This window comes from Danio rerio, chromosome 18, assembly GCF_052040795.2.
Source record: "Danio rerio strain M-AB ecotype USA chromosome 18, GRCz13ab, whole genome shotgun sequence".
In the NCBI taxonomy this organism is placed as follows: domain Eukaryota; kingdom Metazoa; phylum Chordata; class Actinopteri; order Cypriniformes; family Danionidae; genus Danio; species Danio rerio.
The window spans coordinates 3,332,501-3,350,000 of record NC_141038.1 but is presented as its reverse complement, the minus strand read 5'-3'; the positions used below and the strand labels follow the sequence as shown (position 1 = coordinate 3,350,000).

Genomic DNA, 17,500 nt, shown 5'->3' with positions numbered 1-17,500 from the left:
ATTAGATTATAAGTAGACTGTTAGGGTTGGGGTTAGTGTTAGCTGACATGTACTCACAAAGTCTCTTATAGTCAGTTCAAGAGTTCACACTTAGCTCATGACTTACGAAAGCTCATTTGGCATGCTGTCCTGGGAGAGAGCCCTGAGCTCAAGGCATTCCTCGAGTCCAGGGCTCCCTCCCTTTGTGGGGCGAGGGGAGATTGAGCTCAGGGCGATCTCAAAACTCTGCCGCAGCTGAGGTCAAGGTGAACTTCCTGAGAGCGAGACGACTAGTAAAAGAGGCTGAGGTTTAGGAGGTCTATAATGCAGAGCAATTTTTAGGCTTTGGAAGAGAACTGATACCCCTGGGGGGGAAACGTGCCAGCACCACGCAGAGATACCAGAAGCTCAAGTAGGGAGCCAGAGCAATTGGAATTCCTGCTGGTTGCTGGGCCGCCGAGCCACCTATTTTGGATAAAGGTGGAAGAAGGGGGAAGAGTGTCAGGGTTCTGCCACTCTGGTCTTGTAAATTCTTGTTTTGGTGGCAGAGCTCTGACACTACCCATGTCTGGTCCTGTTTCTGTCTCTGTGTGCGCGCGCGCCGTCAAGGGTGTCCGCAGAGTGTGCGCGCTGCCGCTTGATGTGGCCGTGCACGCACTGCGTCCGTCAGACGCGCGCGCTCTTGTACTAGTGTTTGTGTTTGTTCTGTCAGCAGCGCGCTGCTTTATTCTCGGCGCCTCTGTCTAGTTGGTTTCAGTTTTGGTTGGCGCTGAGATGAAGCATATGTGTGAGCGCACGGTAAGGTGTTCATCTATCGTGTGCTCGTGTCTTGCGTCCTTTGTCAAAGCACGTGGCTCGGTGTTTACATTGTGGTCACGTGCTTTTGTCGTGTGCTTCAGTGTTGTGTTATGTGAGCGCATGGCTTGTGTTGTCTCTCTGTGTCATGCGCTCTCCCATCTGTTGTCTAGTCCCACCCTCCTTGTTTACTCATTATTAGTTTGTCATGTTCACCTGTGTGTCAATTTACTTTTTGCTTTATAACCCCCCTCATGTTTTCAGTCCTTTGCCAGTTCGTCGTCGATATTACTCTGTCTTGTTGTCTCCAGTCCTGTTTTGTCCTGCCAGCCCTGTCAAGTTTGTTTTTGCCTTTTTATTCATGTTTTCCCCTTCGGGGTAGTTTTGTTTTGCCTTTTATTTTTATTTGTAGTTTATAATAAATACTCCTACATTTTTCTCCAATTGGGTCTGCACTCCTTTTTTTCCCTCACCGACCGTGACAGTAGAGGGGGGATTCTTCAAGACGAAGATAGTTGTAAGTGGAAAAGGAGGAGATATATATATAGGAACTAGGGATCCTTGATTGGAGGATGGTGATTAGCTAATATGAGCCAGCTGGTTTAATCATGAGCACGTCCTCTTGAAATTAGTCTAATAAATTAAACATCACTTAAATGTCTGTTGAAAGAGCAGAATCAGCAGATATTAAGCAGACAAGTCTACAAATACTCAAATAGACCATCATTATAAATTGTTACCTTGTTTACTAATATGGTTTAATTGTAATGTTTGTATTATTATTATTATTATTTTACTCTAATGTATTTATAGCTACACGGTGAAGACACTGAACTGGACAGACGGTTGTGCATACATTTAGTATATTGTAGTTTTCAAACCTTGTCAGTTGGAAAGAAAAACAGGCCATTAGAATTATTCCTTTAGCAATGTATAAATCTAAACGTTTCATTCATAATTGTCTTAAAAAGTCTTCAGTTTGACTTGATGAGACCTGCAGAAACCCTGGTTATTGAACCCTGCAGCTCTGTACATTTCAACGACCGCTGAAGTCCACATGTCTAACTGTTGTGTAACTCAGTGTTTGTTTTTTGTTCCTTCATTTGCAGAACATGACAAGCATCGTCTCTGCAAGAGCACCGAGTACATGAATCTGCACTTCAAAGTCAAGTGGTTCTACAACGAGTACGTGCGCGATCTGCCGGCGTTTAAGGGCGTCCCTCCAGAGTATTCGCTGTGAGTTCACTTCATCGCTGCCTTACATTGCTCACACAAGTTCACTACACGCACGTTCACTAGAATTTTGGTAACACTTTAGTTTAGGTCATAGTGGTGTAGGGATGTAATGGTATCAGAATTTCACGGTATGGTAATACCTCGGTATGAATGGCACGGTACGGTATTTATTGAATAATTTACTGGAAAAACAAAACTAATGAAGAGACTCGAAAAAAGTTCCAAAAGTGTTTATTTACCTTAGCACTGAACATATCAATGACATACAGATCAGCCATCTATCTGTAAGTTTCGAAACAGGAACTTCAATTTTTCAATTTTAATAACAAAAAACTATTAAACCATATAAAAAAATAAGTTTCAATTTAGTATTGTTGAAAACTCATCACATTCAACATTTAATCACTCACTCACTTAGATAGAGATGGGTTTTTTAAGGAAAATTAACATAAAACTATAATCTGGTAAAAGCTGGGATCTCTGGGCATGTCCCCTGCAACAGAATAAAAACCCTCTCATTTGGGACTGAGGTTTCTGGGACAGAGAGATATGATTTAGCCAAGGTTGACAGCAGTGGGTAACGCTGTGCATTGTCTTTCCACCACTTGAGAGGACAAGCCATGAGTGAGATAGAGGTCTCTTTGCGGTACAAGTCAATGTCTGCATCAATCTAACAAGTGTGCTGTGTTCTGCAGTCCCCATGACTGTTTTTAGTCGTATTCCCCGACTTATATTTCACCACAGTCTGGCAGTGCCTGTATACTGATTCTTTCTTTGTCTGTCACCTTTACTCCTTTTTCGTATCTTTTTAGAAAGAAACGGAAATGCTTCCACACATCCGATTTAAAACCCGCTTTAGGTTCGATCATTTCCAGCTCTTTTTCTTCCCCGCTACTAGCAGCACACTCCATTTTCGCATTACTGGATCTGTAGTGACAACAGACCGCTAAGGATGACGGCCACGCCTAGGCTGATGGGAATTGTAGTTCCTGCTACCTCCTGTTCGCTTTATTTGCCTAAGCAAACTTTTCTCAGAAATATAGTTTTATTGAGTCATGCGCCTACGGTAATATTGAAAAAAATTACTATTGCCGTATCACGGTATTTACAATATTGTTAAATCCCTACAGTGGTGTATATACACAGGCTTTTAATTTTCAGTCAGCCAGCCCAAGTGCCTCCAATGAACTGGCTTGCCATTACAAAAATCACCACGTTCAAGATCTGATTTCTTTAAAAGTCAATGATCTTCACTGCCTGATTGACATATGATATAAAGTGGGTTTCAAAATCTACAAGAAGCACTGCATTAAATTTCCATTGTTCCACTCCATGTTTTTAAAATATGGCAATTTATTTTACCACAGTCTTTTTAATGGAGTTTCTGCGCTAGCCTGCTGCTGCTGACGGCGCTTGGGTTTAAATGGTCTTTCATCTCGTTTAACACTTAAACAACTAAATGAATGCTTAGTCTATTTAAAGGATTATATTTTAATTAACTTACAACAGGGCTATTCAATTAGTTTGTCATGGGGGCCAGTTCATGAAAAACATCCCAAATGAGGGGCCGGAGAGATATGACTTGCAAGATGAGTGAAGACACAACAGCATATAAGACCCAACGCAATCTCACCGCAATTTGTAACTTTTTGATTTAGTGGTTAATTCGTATGAATTTGTACGATCTAATTTGTACAATTTAGTACGATTTGCTCATCACCCAATGACGGTTGGGGTTAGGGGTGGGGTTAGGTGCCACGTCTTCTATTTAAAATCGTACATTTTAGTACAACTGAACTCGTACGAATTCATCCGAATTAGCCACTAAACTGGCAAAACTTAAATACTTACGTTTCCTTGTGAGATCAGGCTGTAAGACCCCATATGCATATGCATATGCATATTTTTGCTGCTTAAGACACCCATGTTGGCTTTTTCTACATTAAAATGATCCCATATTGTATTTGAAACTACTTAACATCACTGCGTTGTACAATAGACTTTTTACAAACATTCAAATGTTGTATTTCAAAGCACAACAAAAGCAGTGCATTGGCTTCTTCTACATTCAGACACATTCATATGTTATGTTTTGAACTGCATAACAATTAGGGATACTACAGTCTGAAGAACATTAGAATAAATCTAATGCAAATTTAGGCGTTATGTTAGCTAAGTATGTAAATTAACTGTTGTTATCATCTGCGTTCATACATAATTATTTTAATAATAATTCGTCTAGCATATCTTTTGTTTACATTGCACTGAAAGCCACGCACAACTCTCACCGCTACTGCATGAGATGTTTTCTATTGGGTGCACCCGGAAAGCCAACACAATCTCACGGCAATTTGTAACTTTTTCATTTAGTGGCTAATTCGTACAAATTCATACGATCTAATTCGTACATTTTAGTACGATTTGCGTATCCCCCAATGACGGTTGGGTTTAGGGGTGGGGTTAGGTGCCACGCCTCCTTTTTAAATTCGTACATTTTCTTATGACTGAACTCTTACGAAATCGTACGAATTAGCCACTAAACTGCCAAAACGTAAAATACTTACGTTTTCTCGTGAGATCAGGCTGGGAAAGCCATGAGCACGTTGCTCCGCTTGCGTGCGCATATTGGCATACAGTTGAAGTTAGAATTATTAGGCCCCCTTTGATTTTTTTTTTCTTTTTTCATATTTCCTAAATGATGTTTAACAAAGCAAAAAAAAAATCACAGTATGTCTGATAATATGTTTTCTTCTGGAGAAAGTCTTATTTGTTTTATTTCGGCTAGAATAAAAGCAGTTTTAATTTTTTTTTTTTTTCAAATTTTAAGATCAATATTATTAGCCCCTTTAAACTATTTTTTTTTTGATAGTCTACAGAACAAACCACTGTTATACAATTACTTGCCTAATTACCCTAACCTGCCTAGTTTACCTAATTAACATAGTTAAGCCTTTAAATGTCACTTTAAGCTGTACAGATGTGTCTTGTAGAATATCTAGTCGAATATTATGAACTGTCATCATGGCAAAGATAAAATAAATCAGCTATTAGAATGAGTTATTAAAACAATTATGTTTAGAAATGTGTTTAAAAAATCTGCTCTCCATCAAACAGAAATTGGGAAAAAAATTAAACAGAGGGGTGAATAATTCAGGCGGCTAACAATTCTGACTTCAACTGGATGCAAAACTTATGGCACAAGCTTGCATTTCTGTTCTGCCACATTCGCATGCATATAAATGGAAGTCAATGGGGCGAAAAAGTGACTATTGGATGCAACAAGTGAGCTGATCCGTCCATTCATAAGCCATCATTCATCTGCAGACACACGCTGGCCTCTGATTGGCTGCTGTCTGCTGTCAGAAAGTCACTCATTCATTACTGTGAGTTATGAGTGTGGAGAGGCGGGATGACAGACGGGACCAGCTGTCAATCAAAAATCAGCTCCAGGACAATTGATTTTACCATGAGAAAGAGATCATTTTAACATGAGCGACTTGGGGAGTGGGTAACAGTGCATTTGCTGAAAGTTTATAAGGATAAACTAATAGATTAAAGTTAGAATTAATACCAAAGATGGTGGCATTTGCAAGCGGATTGGTGAAAGTACATGTTCAGTATGTTACCATAGGGATCAATTTAAATGATAAACATTTGAATGTAAGAAATGTATGCAGGGATATTATTAAAAACACAATGACTACATTATTATCGAGCGACAAGAAAAGTGGAGTCGTTAAAAAGTCTTTGATTTGTCATATTTACATGTATACTATGCTGGCACACACATTTGTAGCTCCGCCCTCTTTTGAAAAGAGCACAATCTCATTTGAATTTAAAGAGACAGTCACCAAATCGTCACAGTTAGGATCAAAGCCTGATGCTGTGTTCACACCAGATGCGGAAGGTGCGGATAAATTGTTATATTCGCTCGTCAAATTCACTTCAGAACAGACGCGGATTTGCATGATGGGCAGGGCTTCTGTCTGCCCGGTGACTCTAGCTTCATTGTTAAATGGCTAACATGGATTTTATTAAGAAAATAACTGTGTTTATGTGATTTATGAAGGCTGAAAAACAGCGTAGGTACGTTTAGTGCCATCTCTGAGTCCACTGGATCCTTTCAGAGGTGCATCCAGCTCTGTGAGCTCATAAACTCCTCCAGAAACTGAACCTGGATGATGGAGGCTTTCAGCGCTGCTTCTGACTGAGCCGAGCCAAGTTTGACGAACAGTTGTTGGTGTCGGCTGGAGGATTAAACGCCCCCACAAGAGCAAGCTCTTGATTGGTTAACGTGGCGCAAATGTCCGCTTAAGTTCAGATTTTTTAACTTAATCGATTCGTGCAAAATGCACGTTGACCATGTCAAACAGGTCAAATGCTCATTTCGCACTGCACCATTTGCGTGTATCGCACAACATGATGTCTATTCGCGAGTTTGCATTGACTTGACATGTAAATCAATCGTGCTTGACGCTCATTCCACGTCTGGTGTGAACACAGCCTAAAAGGATGAGTTTCAGAGAGTAATGAAACATTTTTGTGGGATATTCTGAGCTTATTTTACATCTTGTAAAAAGGTGGATAATAGGTCCCCTTGAAAGTTGAATTATTTTTGTAACAAAGTTACATTTCAGCATCTGAATGTAACATTGAACCGGCAGATATCAAAGAGCAATTATAAAAAAAACTAATTGTTCTTTTATTTATTTTTAAAGTGTTACTCTTTTTTATATATATATATATATATTCTTTTAGCAAAGATATATCTTTAAAGCCCAAAATGTTATGCATTTGGAAATAATATTAGCTTTTACAGTTGTTTAGAGCCACAAAGAACTAGTTTTATTGTACACAGGGCTTCATTTATTTGCATCACTTTGCACCGTTACAATGTAATTACAGCACATAGTCGATTCTGAACGTCTGAGAATCAATTCAGGATCATTAGAGAAAGAATCATGATGCATCTATGAATCTATTTTCCTAAAAATCTAATTAAATGTCATATTTAAGATCTGATAACACTGCAAAAACTATTGCATATCATTTTATAAGTGTCAGCTACAAACATCAGCTACATGCACTGAAAAAAAAAAGATTCATTGGATTCATTCATTCATTTTCTTGTCGGCTTAGTCCCTTTATTAATCCGGGGTCACCAAAGCGGAATGAACCGCCAACTTATCCAGCACATGTTTTATGCAGCGGATGCCCTTCCAGCCGCAACCCATCTCTAGGAAACATCCACACACACATTCACACTCATACACTACAGACAATTTAGCCTACCCAATTCACCTGTACCGCATGTTTTTGGACTGTGGGGGAAACTAAAGCAACCGGAGGAAACCCACATGAACGCAGGGAGAACATGCAAACTCCACACAGAAACACCAACTGACCCAGCCGAGGCTCGAACCAGCGACCTTATTGCTGTGAGTCTATAGCATTACCTACTGTGCCACCGCATCGCTGATTCATTGGATTTACAAAAAAAAAATTACGGTAAGTGGTTGCAAACAATTGATACAGGCTAAATTTAGGTCAACAAATTAAATGTGGTAATCTTCAACTTAATTTTTTGTATAAATCCAGCCTGCATCAATTGTTGCAACCACATAACTTAAAAAAAGTGAAGTAAATCCAACAAATCAGGGTTTTCTTCCGTGTAGATATTCCCATAACATCCAGGTACAATTTACAAGCAACCGGAGGAAACCCACACGAACGCAGGGAGAACATGCAAACTCCACACAGAAACGCCTACTGAGCTGAGGTTCGAACCAGCGACCTTCTTGCTGTGAGGCGACAGCACTACCTACTGCGCCACCGCCTCGCCTTCATTTATTTACTTTTTCCTTATTTATTTCTGCTTTTGAACTGCATTATGGGATCTTGATCTTTCTTCCAACAACTTTTAACCTTAAAAAAAAGTCACTTTCATGAAAACTTTTAATGATAATAAAGTGCTTTATTGTCTGTGTTGGTGGTACAAAAACCTTCTAATAGACTGCCAGTACATGTTCTGTTATTTGACAGACTTATTTCTCTTTATATTATTATTATTTCTTATACATTTTATTATTTAAAATGACTAAATGATCAATAAAAGTCACTTTGTTAATCTGTAGAGTTGAGTTTTTAACATCACTATTCAGTTTAACAGATATTTACAGTCTAGAGACTTAAGGAGCATGTGATATAAACAGCATAAACCTCTTTTATTTCTCATACTCATACATACTTGTATTATTTCATTCCTGTTTAAGTAAAGCACTTTGAATTACCATTTGGTATGTAATGTGCTAAATAAATAACTATATAATTGTGCTATCTTTGTTCAGATGGTTCGAGCCGTTCGTGATCCAGTGGTTGGATGAAAATGAAGACGTAGCGATGGATTTCCTCAACGGAGCTCTGGAGAGAGATAAAAAAGACGGGGTGAGTTTGTTTCCTATTGTTAGTTTGCTTCTCCAGAGCTTTTCATTTGTAAATAGTCTAACACTACTGTTACCATATAAGCGTCACATTAACGCTAAACACTGCATTTCTCTTTTCTTTCCTATGGAGTTCAAGAGCTTATGAGTTTTAAAGCTGTTTATGATCATGCTGCATCACTATGAAGTTTTGTTTTCTTCTCTTTTTTGCAAGGCTTTTTAAATAGTGTGCATAGGATAGATGTTTTATTTCTGGACCTAATCATTGCTGTTCTGCTTTTATAATAATAGGAAATGTATGTTCTGGCTAGATATTTCATCTTTAGTGTACTGACGCATGCAGGCCAAATTGCACTGTCAACTGCAATGAATTGGTGATGTTGCTAATCTTCTTTTATTTAAATTTCTTTACATTTTAAAGCAGCATTTATTTACACAAAAATTTTGTTTAGTTACAAACAGTTACAGTGAAATGGTTTTGCTTTTTAAAATAAGACTTTTCTATGTAAATACATTGTAAAATGCAATTTATTTCTGAGATTCAAAGCTTAATATTAAGCATCATTAATCTGATGTTTAATGCTAATAAGCTGATTTGATACTCATTGCATTTTACACATTTTTGATAGAACAGTTAAATGAATTTATTCTAAAAAAAATTGACTCCCAGAGTTCATCAAGACTCTTTGGATTCATCTTCAATGCCTGTTCCTTCATCTTACCCCAGACATGCTCAATAATGTTCATGTCTGGTGACTGGGCTGGCCAATCCTGGAGCACCTTGACATTCTTTGCTTTCAGGAATTTTCTGAAAATCGGATGAAAATGAATGAATGAATGATTATTTTTATTTTATTTATTGCAAAATTGTCTGCAAATTTCTGGGAATTACCACCACAAAATCGGTCATTTTAATCACGAAAAATCTGAAAAAAATTGTGAAAAACTAGGGGGTCTGATATATATATATACAGTTGAAGTCAGAATTATTAGCCCCCCTGAATTATAAGTCCCCCCATTTAATTTTTCCCCAATTTCTGTTAAACTGAGAGCAAATTTTTTCAGCACATTTCTAATCATAATAGTTTTAATAACTCATCTCTAATAACTGATTTATTTTATCTTTGCCATGATGACAGTAAATAATATTTGACTAGATATTTTTCAAGACACTTCTATACAGCTTAAAGTGACATTTAAAGGCTAAACTAGCTTAATTAGGTTAACTAGGCAGGTTAGGGTAATTAGGCAAGTTATTGTATAACGATGGTTTGTTGACTATCGGAAATAAAATTAGCTTAAAGGGGCTAATAATATTAACCTTAAAATGGTGTTTAAAAAATTAAAAACTGCTTTTATTCTAGCTGAAATAAAACAAATAAGACTTTCTCCAAAAGAAAAAATATTATCAGACATCCTGTGAAATAAACTTTCCTGAATCTGTTAAACATCATTTAGAAAATATTTTAAAAAGGATTTATTTTTTTAAAATTTTGATATTTTGATAAAAACAAAATAAATAAAAAAAATTTATATTTAAAAAAGGATGACCAATTTAGTGTTGGTAAATCCCAGAAATTTGCAGACAATTTTGCAATAAATAAAATAAAAATAATCATTCATTCATTCGTTTTCGTCTGATTTTCCGGGGCCGGGTCATGGGGCAGCAGTCTGAGGAGAGAACCCTAAATCGCGAAAAACTAGGGGTTTATATATTGTGAAATTAAATTTATACATTGTGACATTAAATAAAGCACAGGATAGCGGTCCTCATACTTTAGACTCCACATCAAAATTCATGAAAGCGAAGGTCATGCTCCAGGATTGGCCAGCCCAGTAACCAGACATGAACATTATTGAGCATGTCTGGGGTAAGATGAAAGAGGAGTCTTTGAAGATGAATCCAAAGAATCTTGATGAACTCTGGGAGTCCTGCAGGAACGCTTTCTTTGCCATTCCGGATGACTTTATTAATCAGTGATTTGAGTCATGTCAGAGATGTATGGATGCAGTCCTCCAAGCTCATGATGGAGTCACACACAATATTCATTCATGACTTTATATTCTATACTGAACATTATTTCTGTTCAGTGACAAGACTTTTTGTCTAAGCCAGGGGTCATCAAACTTGTTCCTGGAGGGCCGGTGTCCTGGAGATTTTAGCTCCAACCCTAATCAAACACACCTGAACAAACTAATCAAGGTTTTACAAGGTATACATGAAACACCCAGGCAGTATGTTGAGGCAAGTTGGAGCTAAACTATGCAGGGACACCGGCCCTCCAGGACCGAGATTGGTGACCCCTGGTCTAAGCAAAGTCAGACCTAATGAAATAATTCAAAATTAAGGCATGATCATATATTATTGTGATCAAATAAGCATAATCTAGAGGCCTTTGCCTTTCATATAAGACACTTCTGATACCAAATGATCAACTAGAAGTCAAGTTATTATTTGTTGTTTTTGCTGGATAGCAAACAAGACTTTTGTCAGGTAGTGTAGTTCTCCAGTAATCTGCACAGACTATATCGCTGGTGATGGTCACAAATATAATGATTTGACGATTAAAAAAAACATAACTAATTATTATTAACATCAACAGCTGTGTTGCGATACGTAATTGTAAAATCAAACATTCATCCTATCGTCAGCTGAAGGCAGCATTCATACAAGTTTATAATAATTGCATTTCAGAAACGCTCTTTCCTTGGATATGAGGATGGATATTAGACCGATTTTTCTCTTTAATGACATTTGCTCTGAGCATTTATTCATGCGTGTGCTTGCGTGCTGTGTTTTTCTCATTGCACAGACGTAAACACGATGAATGCTGAGCTGAAAGCATTATCCAGATGAGCGTTTGTGAAAAAAACAAACAAGCAAGTGCTTTTGCTGTTACTGTAGTGCAGAACGAAAGCACATGAAAACAAATTGCCCTCCTGATTGCATTCATACGCTAATTACTTTCACCTGAAACTGGTAGTGGCGGAAAACACAAATCATTTAGCATTGTTCATATTGGTCTGCGCATTAGCCTCTGTTGTGATGAATGGACACATTATTATATGCGATATGTGATACTGACAAATGCAATTACACTTGAGGGTTTCTGATGCAGATTAGTGTAGGAGAGTGATGAAAATGCTGTTTAAATGTGTGTGTTTTTTCTGCTGTGAGTTTAGTTCGATTAAATAAAAAGTTGGAGGTTGGTCATATTTTCTGAATTTACTGAAAGGCGACAAGACAAGGCTGGATTTTTTTGTTAAAAAATACAGGAACTGTCAAATTTATTTCACAATAAAATGTTATTGCTTTTTAAAGTAGTTATTTCTACTTTAATTTGATTTGATTTATTCCTGTGATGAAAAAGACAGATTGTTTCGGAGAGTCACTTTTGTTGGATTTGTTTGTTCAAAAATACAGTAAAAATACTGTAAAATTTTTAATTATTATTGTTTTTTTAAAGTGATTATTTCTATTTTCATTTGTTTTAAAATGTTATTTATTCTTGTAACAAAAAGATATTTTTTTGTTCAAAAATACAGGAAAATACAGAAAAATTTCTTTTTTGCTATTTAAAGTAAATATTTCTATTGTCATTTGTTTTGAAAAGTAATTTATTCCTGTGATGAAAAGACTAATTTATTGAGAGTCCATTTTGCTGGATTTGTATGTGTAAAAATACAGTTAAAATACTTTAATATACTAAAAAAGTCTTGCTGTTTAAAGTAATTATTTCTATTTCAATTTGTTTTGAAAAGTAATTTATTCCTGGCATAAAAGATTAAATACTGTTGAGTCTTTTTTGCTCACCAATAAAGACGTTCTTGCCCCAACGTGTTGCTATTTTTAGCCTAGCGCAGCCTTTAAAAAGCTTACAAAACTTTTGTTTACAAAGACTAGATTTTATGTAAAAATACAGTAAAAAAATGCTGTAAATTTGTGAAATTTGATTGCTTTTTAAAGCAATTAATTCTATTTTCGTTTGTTTTGAAAAGTAATTTATTCCTGTTATAAAAATATTTTTGAAAGTCCTGTTTGCTGAATTTTTGTAAAAATACAGTAAAATAGTCAAATGTTATTGTTATTTAAATTAATTATTTCTATTTTCATTTGTTTTGAAAAACAATTTATTTTGTAATAAAAAGCTGAAATAATTTTGAGAGTGCCTTTTTGCTGAATTAGTTTGTTCAAAATACAGGAAAAAAATATAGAATTTTTTTATTATTTCTATTTCATTTGTTTTGAAACATAGTTTATTCCTGTGATATATATATATATATATATATATATATATATATATATATATATATATATATATATATATATATATGTATGTATGTATGTATGTATATCATATAAGTGATACATATAAGTGATATATTCCTGTGATATATACATATTTAAGAGTCCCTTTCGCTGGATTGTTTGTTCAGAGAACAGTCAAAAATACTGTAAAACTTTAATTTAATTTAGTTTAATAGATCTGGTTTGTTCAAATGCACAAAAATATTTTACCTATATTCACTGAGAAATTAATACAAATATTCATTTTCAAAATGTTGTTTACTCAACTATGCTGAGCACTGTGTGAAAGTATATATATATATATATATATATATATATATATATATATATATATATATATATATATATATATATATATATATATATATATATTTTTTTTTTTTTTTTTTTTTAATTCTTTTTGTAGTTTTATCTGAGACATATTTTGATTTCCAGCATCGTTTCTCAAGACTTCACTGTCACATAAGTCTTCAGAAATCACTCCAAATATTCAGATTGATTTATTTTTATGAAAAACTTATTTCTTATTTATTTATTTTATAAATTTTTAAGTAGCTTTTTCTGTTTTAATTAGTTTTGAAATGTCATTTATTCCTGTGGTGAAAAGCTGAAATAGTTTGAGAGTATTTTGCTCACCAAGGCTGCATTTATTTGTTCAAAAAATGTTTCTTTTTTATATATATTTAAAAAAACTTAATTGAGATTTAAATGAACTTTTTGCCTTTGTTTAAATATATTTTTTTACATTTATTTTATATAAAAATATTGATATTTAAATGAACTATTTTCCTGTTTAAATAGTTATTTTTTTTTCTGTGAGCTATATCTGGATTTGCATCATCATTACTCCAGTCTCCACTGTCACATAATCCTTCATAAATCACTCCAAATATTCAGATTGATCAAGAAACATTTCTTTTAATCATTATTGTATTGCTCACTTTTGCTCAACTCCAATTACACTGACAAATTCAATTATACATGAGTATTTCACAAGCAGATTGTTCCCCAAAACGATGTTAAAAAGTCAGTGTTTTCCTCCTGCCGTGAGTTTATTCATAGTCAGAGCAAAAGCTGAGATGACATGAGATGCTGACTGTGTCTGGATGTTCGGGTTCAAGCCTGGAGAGATTCAGCTCTACATTAAGATGCTAATGGAGCAGCACTTTGAGTTAATTGTGTAATGATTATTAGGCTTGTGTTTGCTGGCAGAAGCGCGTAGGGAATAGGGGCAGAAGCGCAGGTTAATTGTGTCATAGGTTATTTTGGCAGGATTTTCCCTACGGCTCTGAATCATACCAGTGCCTTCATCTTTAAAATTTCTTCAGCGCTTCTTGCCAACATCAGACGCTCAGAACAAAAAATCAATATCATTATGAGTGTTTATAGACTGTTTATGTCAGTATTTTAGGTGGAGGCCAATATTTGTGTTTAAAACTACTGGGAAAAAATCTGTAAAATTATAAAAGTGTCGTCTTTAAAATATCTTCAGCGCTTCTTGTCAACATCTAATGCTTCAGAACAAAAATCAATATCATTATGAGTGTTTATAGACTGTTTATGTCAGTATTTTAGGTGGAGGCCAATATTTGCGTTTAAAACTACTGAAAAAATTTTTAAATGGTTAAAATGGTTCTATAGTTCTTGATTCATAACATAATTATGTAGTAAAGATTATAAAATAATTATAAGCTATAACACAGATATACAATGCTTTTTGAGTCAAAACCTAATAAAATGAATGCTTTGGTCAAAAACTTTATCAGTGTACAGTATGGTGGGATTTTTTTCATTCAGGTTTGCACATTAGCATATAACTTATATTTTATATATACTTAAAATTCAACATTTTTAACAAATTATTTTGTGAAATAAATAAAATAACCAGTTTATTTATTTAGACTGTGCAGTACCATGTTTTTATGATTTAATAATTTATTTAAAACTAATAATCATCGTCTTGGACAGGTGGTGAAGAGCCTCGAGAGTGACGGTTAATTTTTCGAAAGGAGAAGTCCACCACAGCTTCCTCATTCACACAATATATATATATATATATATATATATATATATATATATATATATATATATATATATATATATATATATATATATATATATATATATATACTTAAAGCTTTAATATTTCACAATACATTTAGCCTGCATTTTTGTGTCCTTTATAAATAACACCTGATCTTTCATCTATAGATTATTAAAATATGTTTGGCTTTAAAAGGTTTTAATAATATCCAGGGACGGACTGGCCATAGGGAGAACCGAGACCTTTCCCGGTGGCCTGATGGTCAATCTAACCTGCCACCGTGACTCTGGCCTGCCGCGTGTACGCAGACTTGCTGTGGGCACGAGCGCTGCACTGCTACCTAAATAAAAAACCCCTAAATGGTTCTAAATAGAACCATCTAACTTGAATTCGAAGAACCATTGGGGGTTCTATTTAATGAACCCTTAAAATGGTTCTATTTAGAAACTTTTTTGGGGTTCCATATATGAAGCGCTTGATAGAACCATTTTTGGTTCTATATAGTACTGTTTCTTTTAAGTGTGTATAATTTAAAAAAATCGGAACGATTTTGAACTGAACCTAAACTGGCAAACTTAGAAGAACCATACTATTAATATTAAATCATAAAAAAGGGTTAACTATGTGCCCTTCAAAGTAAATATTTCTATTTTCATTTGTTTGTTTGTTTTATGTAATTCATTGCTGAGATAAAAAGCTGAAATATTTTTAAGAGTTGCGTGTTTAAAAATACCGTAAAATACATTGTGTCATAAGGGAGATGCTGACAAGGGAGGTGCGGATCCAAACGCACGTATGTTAAATGGAATGATCAGGCAAGCATCGGTCAACACAGGGCCAAACAGATGTATACAGGAAATCCAGAGTCGTGGTCGATAATACAGGCAGATGGTCAAAAGGCAGGCAGCAGACAACGTAAATAAACAAAACAAGGCAATGGAAATGTGTCATAATGTTCAAAGTGACAGTATAACAAGACTCAGCAATGAAGTGTGTGTGTGCTGTATTTAAAGTCCATGTAATCAGTTTGTTACGATCCTCTAGCTGTGTGTGTGCTCATCACTGAAACTTGGAACAGGTGTGTGAGCGGAGTGCATGTATGGAGTTGCAGTCCATAATGTGGCGTGTTTGTTGTTCTCCAGCGAACTGCGTGCTTCCCAGTGATCTGCAGCCGCTAGATCGATGGTGATCGTAACAGTGTATTGGTGAAATATTATTGCTCAATGCTGGAAATGTGAACTAATGTAAAGTTCCCTTTGTGATGTAGTGAATGTGACACTGAAGGCAGTGTTTGCTGTGTTTTTGTGTGCAGTTCCAGCAGACGTCTGAACACGCGCTCTTCTCCTGCTCAGTGGTGGACGTTTTTACGCAACTCAACCAAAGCTTTGAGATCATCAAGAAACTGGAGTGTCCAAACCCTCACGCCCTCGCTCACTTCATGCGCAGATTCGCAAAGGTGAGACCTGATCAGCTTTTGTCCTCTGTTGTGTTTTGATGTGATTTTTGACTGTTGTTGCTGTAAAATAATTGAAATCATTCAGGGTAGTGATATGGAGCTGTGATTAACTCAAAACCTGCCAAAACTACTTTAGCTGTGTGTTTATCTGAAAATAATCAAACACCTTAGAATGTTTACCAGCCAATCAGAATCGAGTATTTGATTGTTGTAGCTATGAAATAACTAAAATCACTCGGTGTAGTGATATGGAGCTGTAATGCACTCTAAACCTGCTTGAACTACTTTAGCTGTGTGTTTATCTGAAAATAAAAGCACACCTTAGAATGTTCATCAGCCAATCAGAATCGAGTATTTGACTGTTGTAGCAGTATAATAACTGAAATCACTCAGTGTAGTGATATGGAGCTGTAATGCACTCAAAACCTGCTGAAACTACCTTAGCTGTGTGTTTTTCTGAAAATAACTAAACACCTTAGAATGTTTTCCAGGCAATCAGAATCAAGTATTTGACTGTTGTAGCAGTATAATAACTGAAATCACTCAGTGTAGGGATATGGAGCTGTAATGCACTCAAAACCTGCCGGAACTACTTTAACTGTGCATTTATCTAAAAATAATGGCACACCTTAGAATGTTCGTCGGTCAATCCGAATCGAGTATTTGACTGTTGTAGCTGTGTAATAACTGAAATCAATCATGATAGTGATTTGGAGCTGTAATGCACTCAAAACCCACCGGAACTACTTTAGCTGTGCGTTTATCTGAAAATTACTGCACACCTTAGAATGTTCATCAGCCAATCAGAATCAAGTATTTGACAGTTGTAGCTGTGAAAATACAAGTCATTCAGTGTAGTGATATTGAGCTGTGATGCACTCAAAACCTGCCGGAACTACTTTAGCTGTGTGTTTATCTGAAAATAACCGCACACCTTAGAATGCTCATCAGCCAATCAGAATTGAGTATTTACCTGTTATAGCTGTGAAAATACAAGTCATTCAGCGTATTGAAATTGAGCTGTGATGCACTCAAAACCTGCCGGAACAACTTTAGCTGTGTGTTTATCTGAAAATAATCGCACACTTTAGAATGTTCATCAGCCAATCAGAATCGAGTATTTGAATGCTATAGCTATGAAATAACTGAAATCATTTAGCGTAGTGATATGGAGCTGTGATGCTTTCAAAACCTGCTGGAACTACTTTAGCTGTATACTTATATGAAAATAACTGCACACC

The 17,500-nt window shown here is 35.5% G+C and overlaps 1 protein-coding gene across 13 annotated transcripts in view; it reads left to right on the top strand.

Annotated features, from left to right (window-relative positions):
- unc13c (unc-13 homolog C (C. elegans)) overlaps positions 1 to 17,500 on the top strand; it is a 328,781-nt gene that overhangs the window by 237,093 nt on the left and 74,188 nt on the right. For 10 of the 13 annotated variants that reach the window (NM_001441457.1, NM_001441456.1, XM_087291368.1 and 7 more), the window contains 3 exon segments: positions 1,884 to 2,010; positions 8,358 to 8,454; positions 16,116 to 16,259. In NM_001441457.1, the coding sequence (NP_001428386.1) occupies positions 1,884 to 2,010; positions 8,358 to 8,454; positions 16,116 to 16,259 (368 nt within the window). 13 annotated transcript variants of the gene reach the window in all.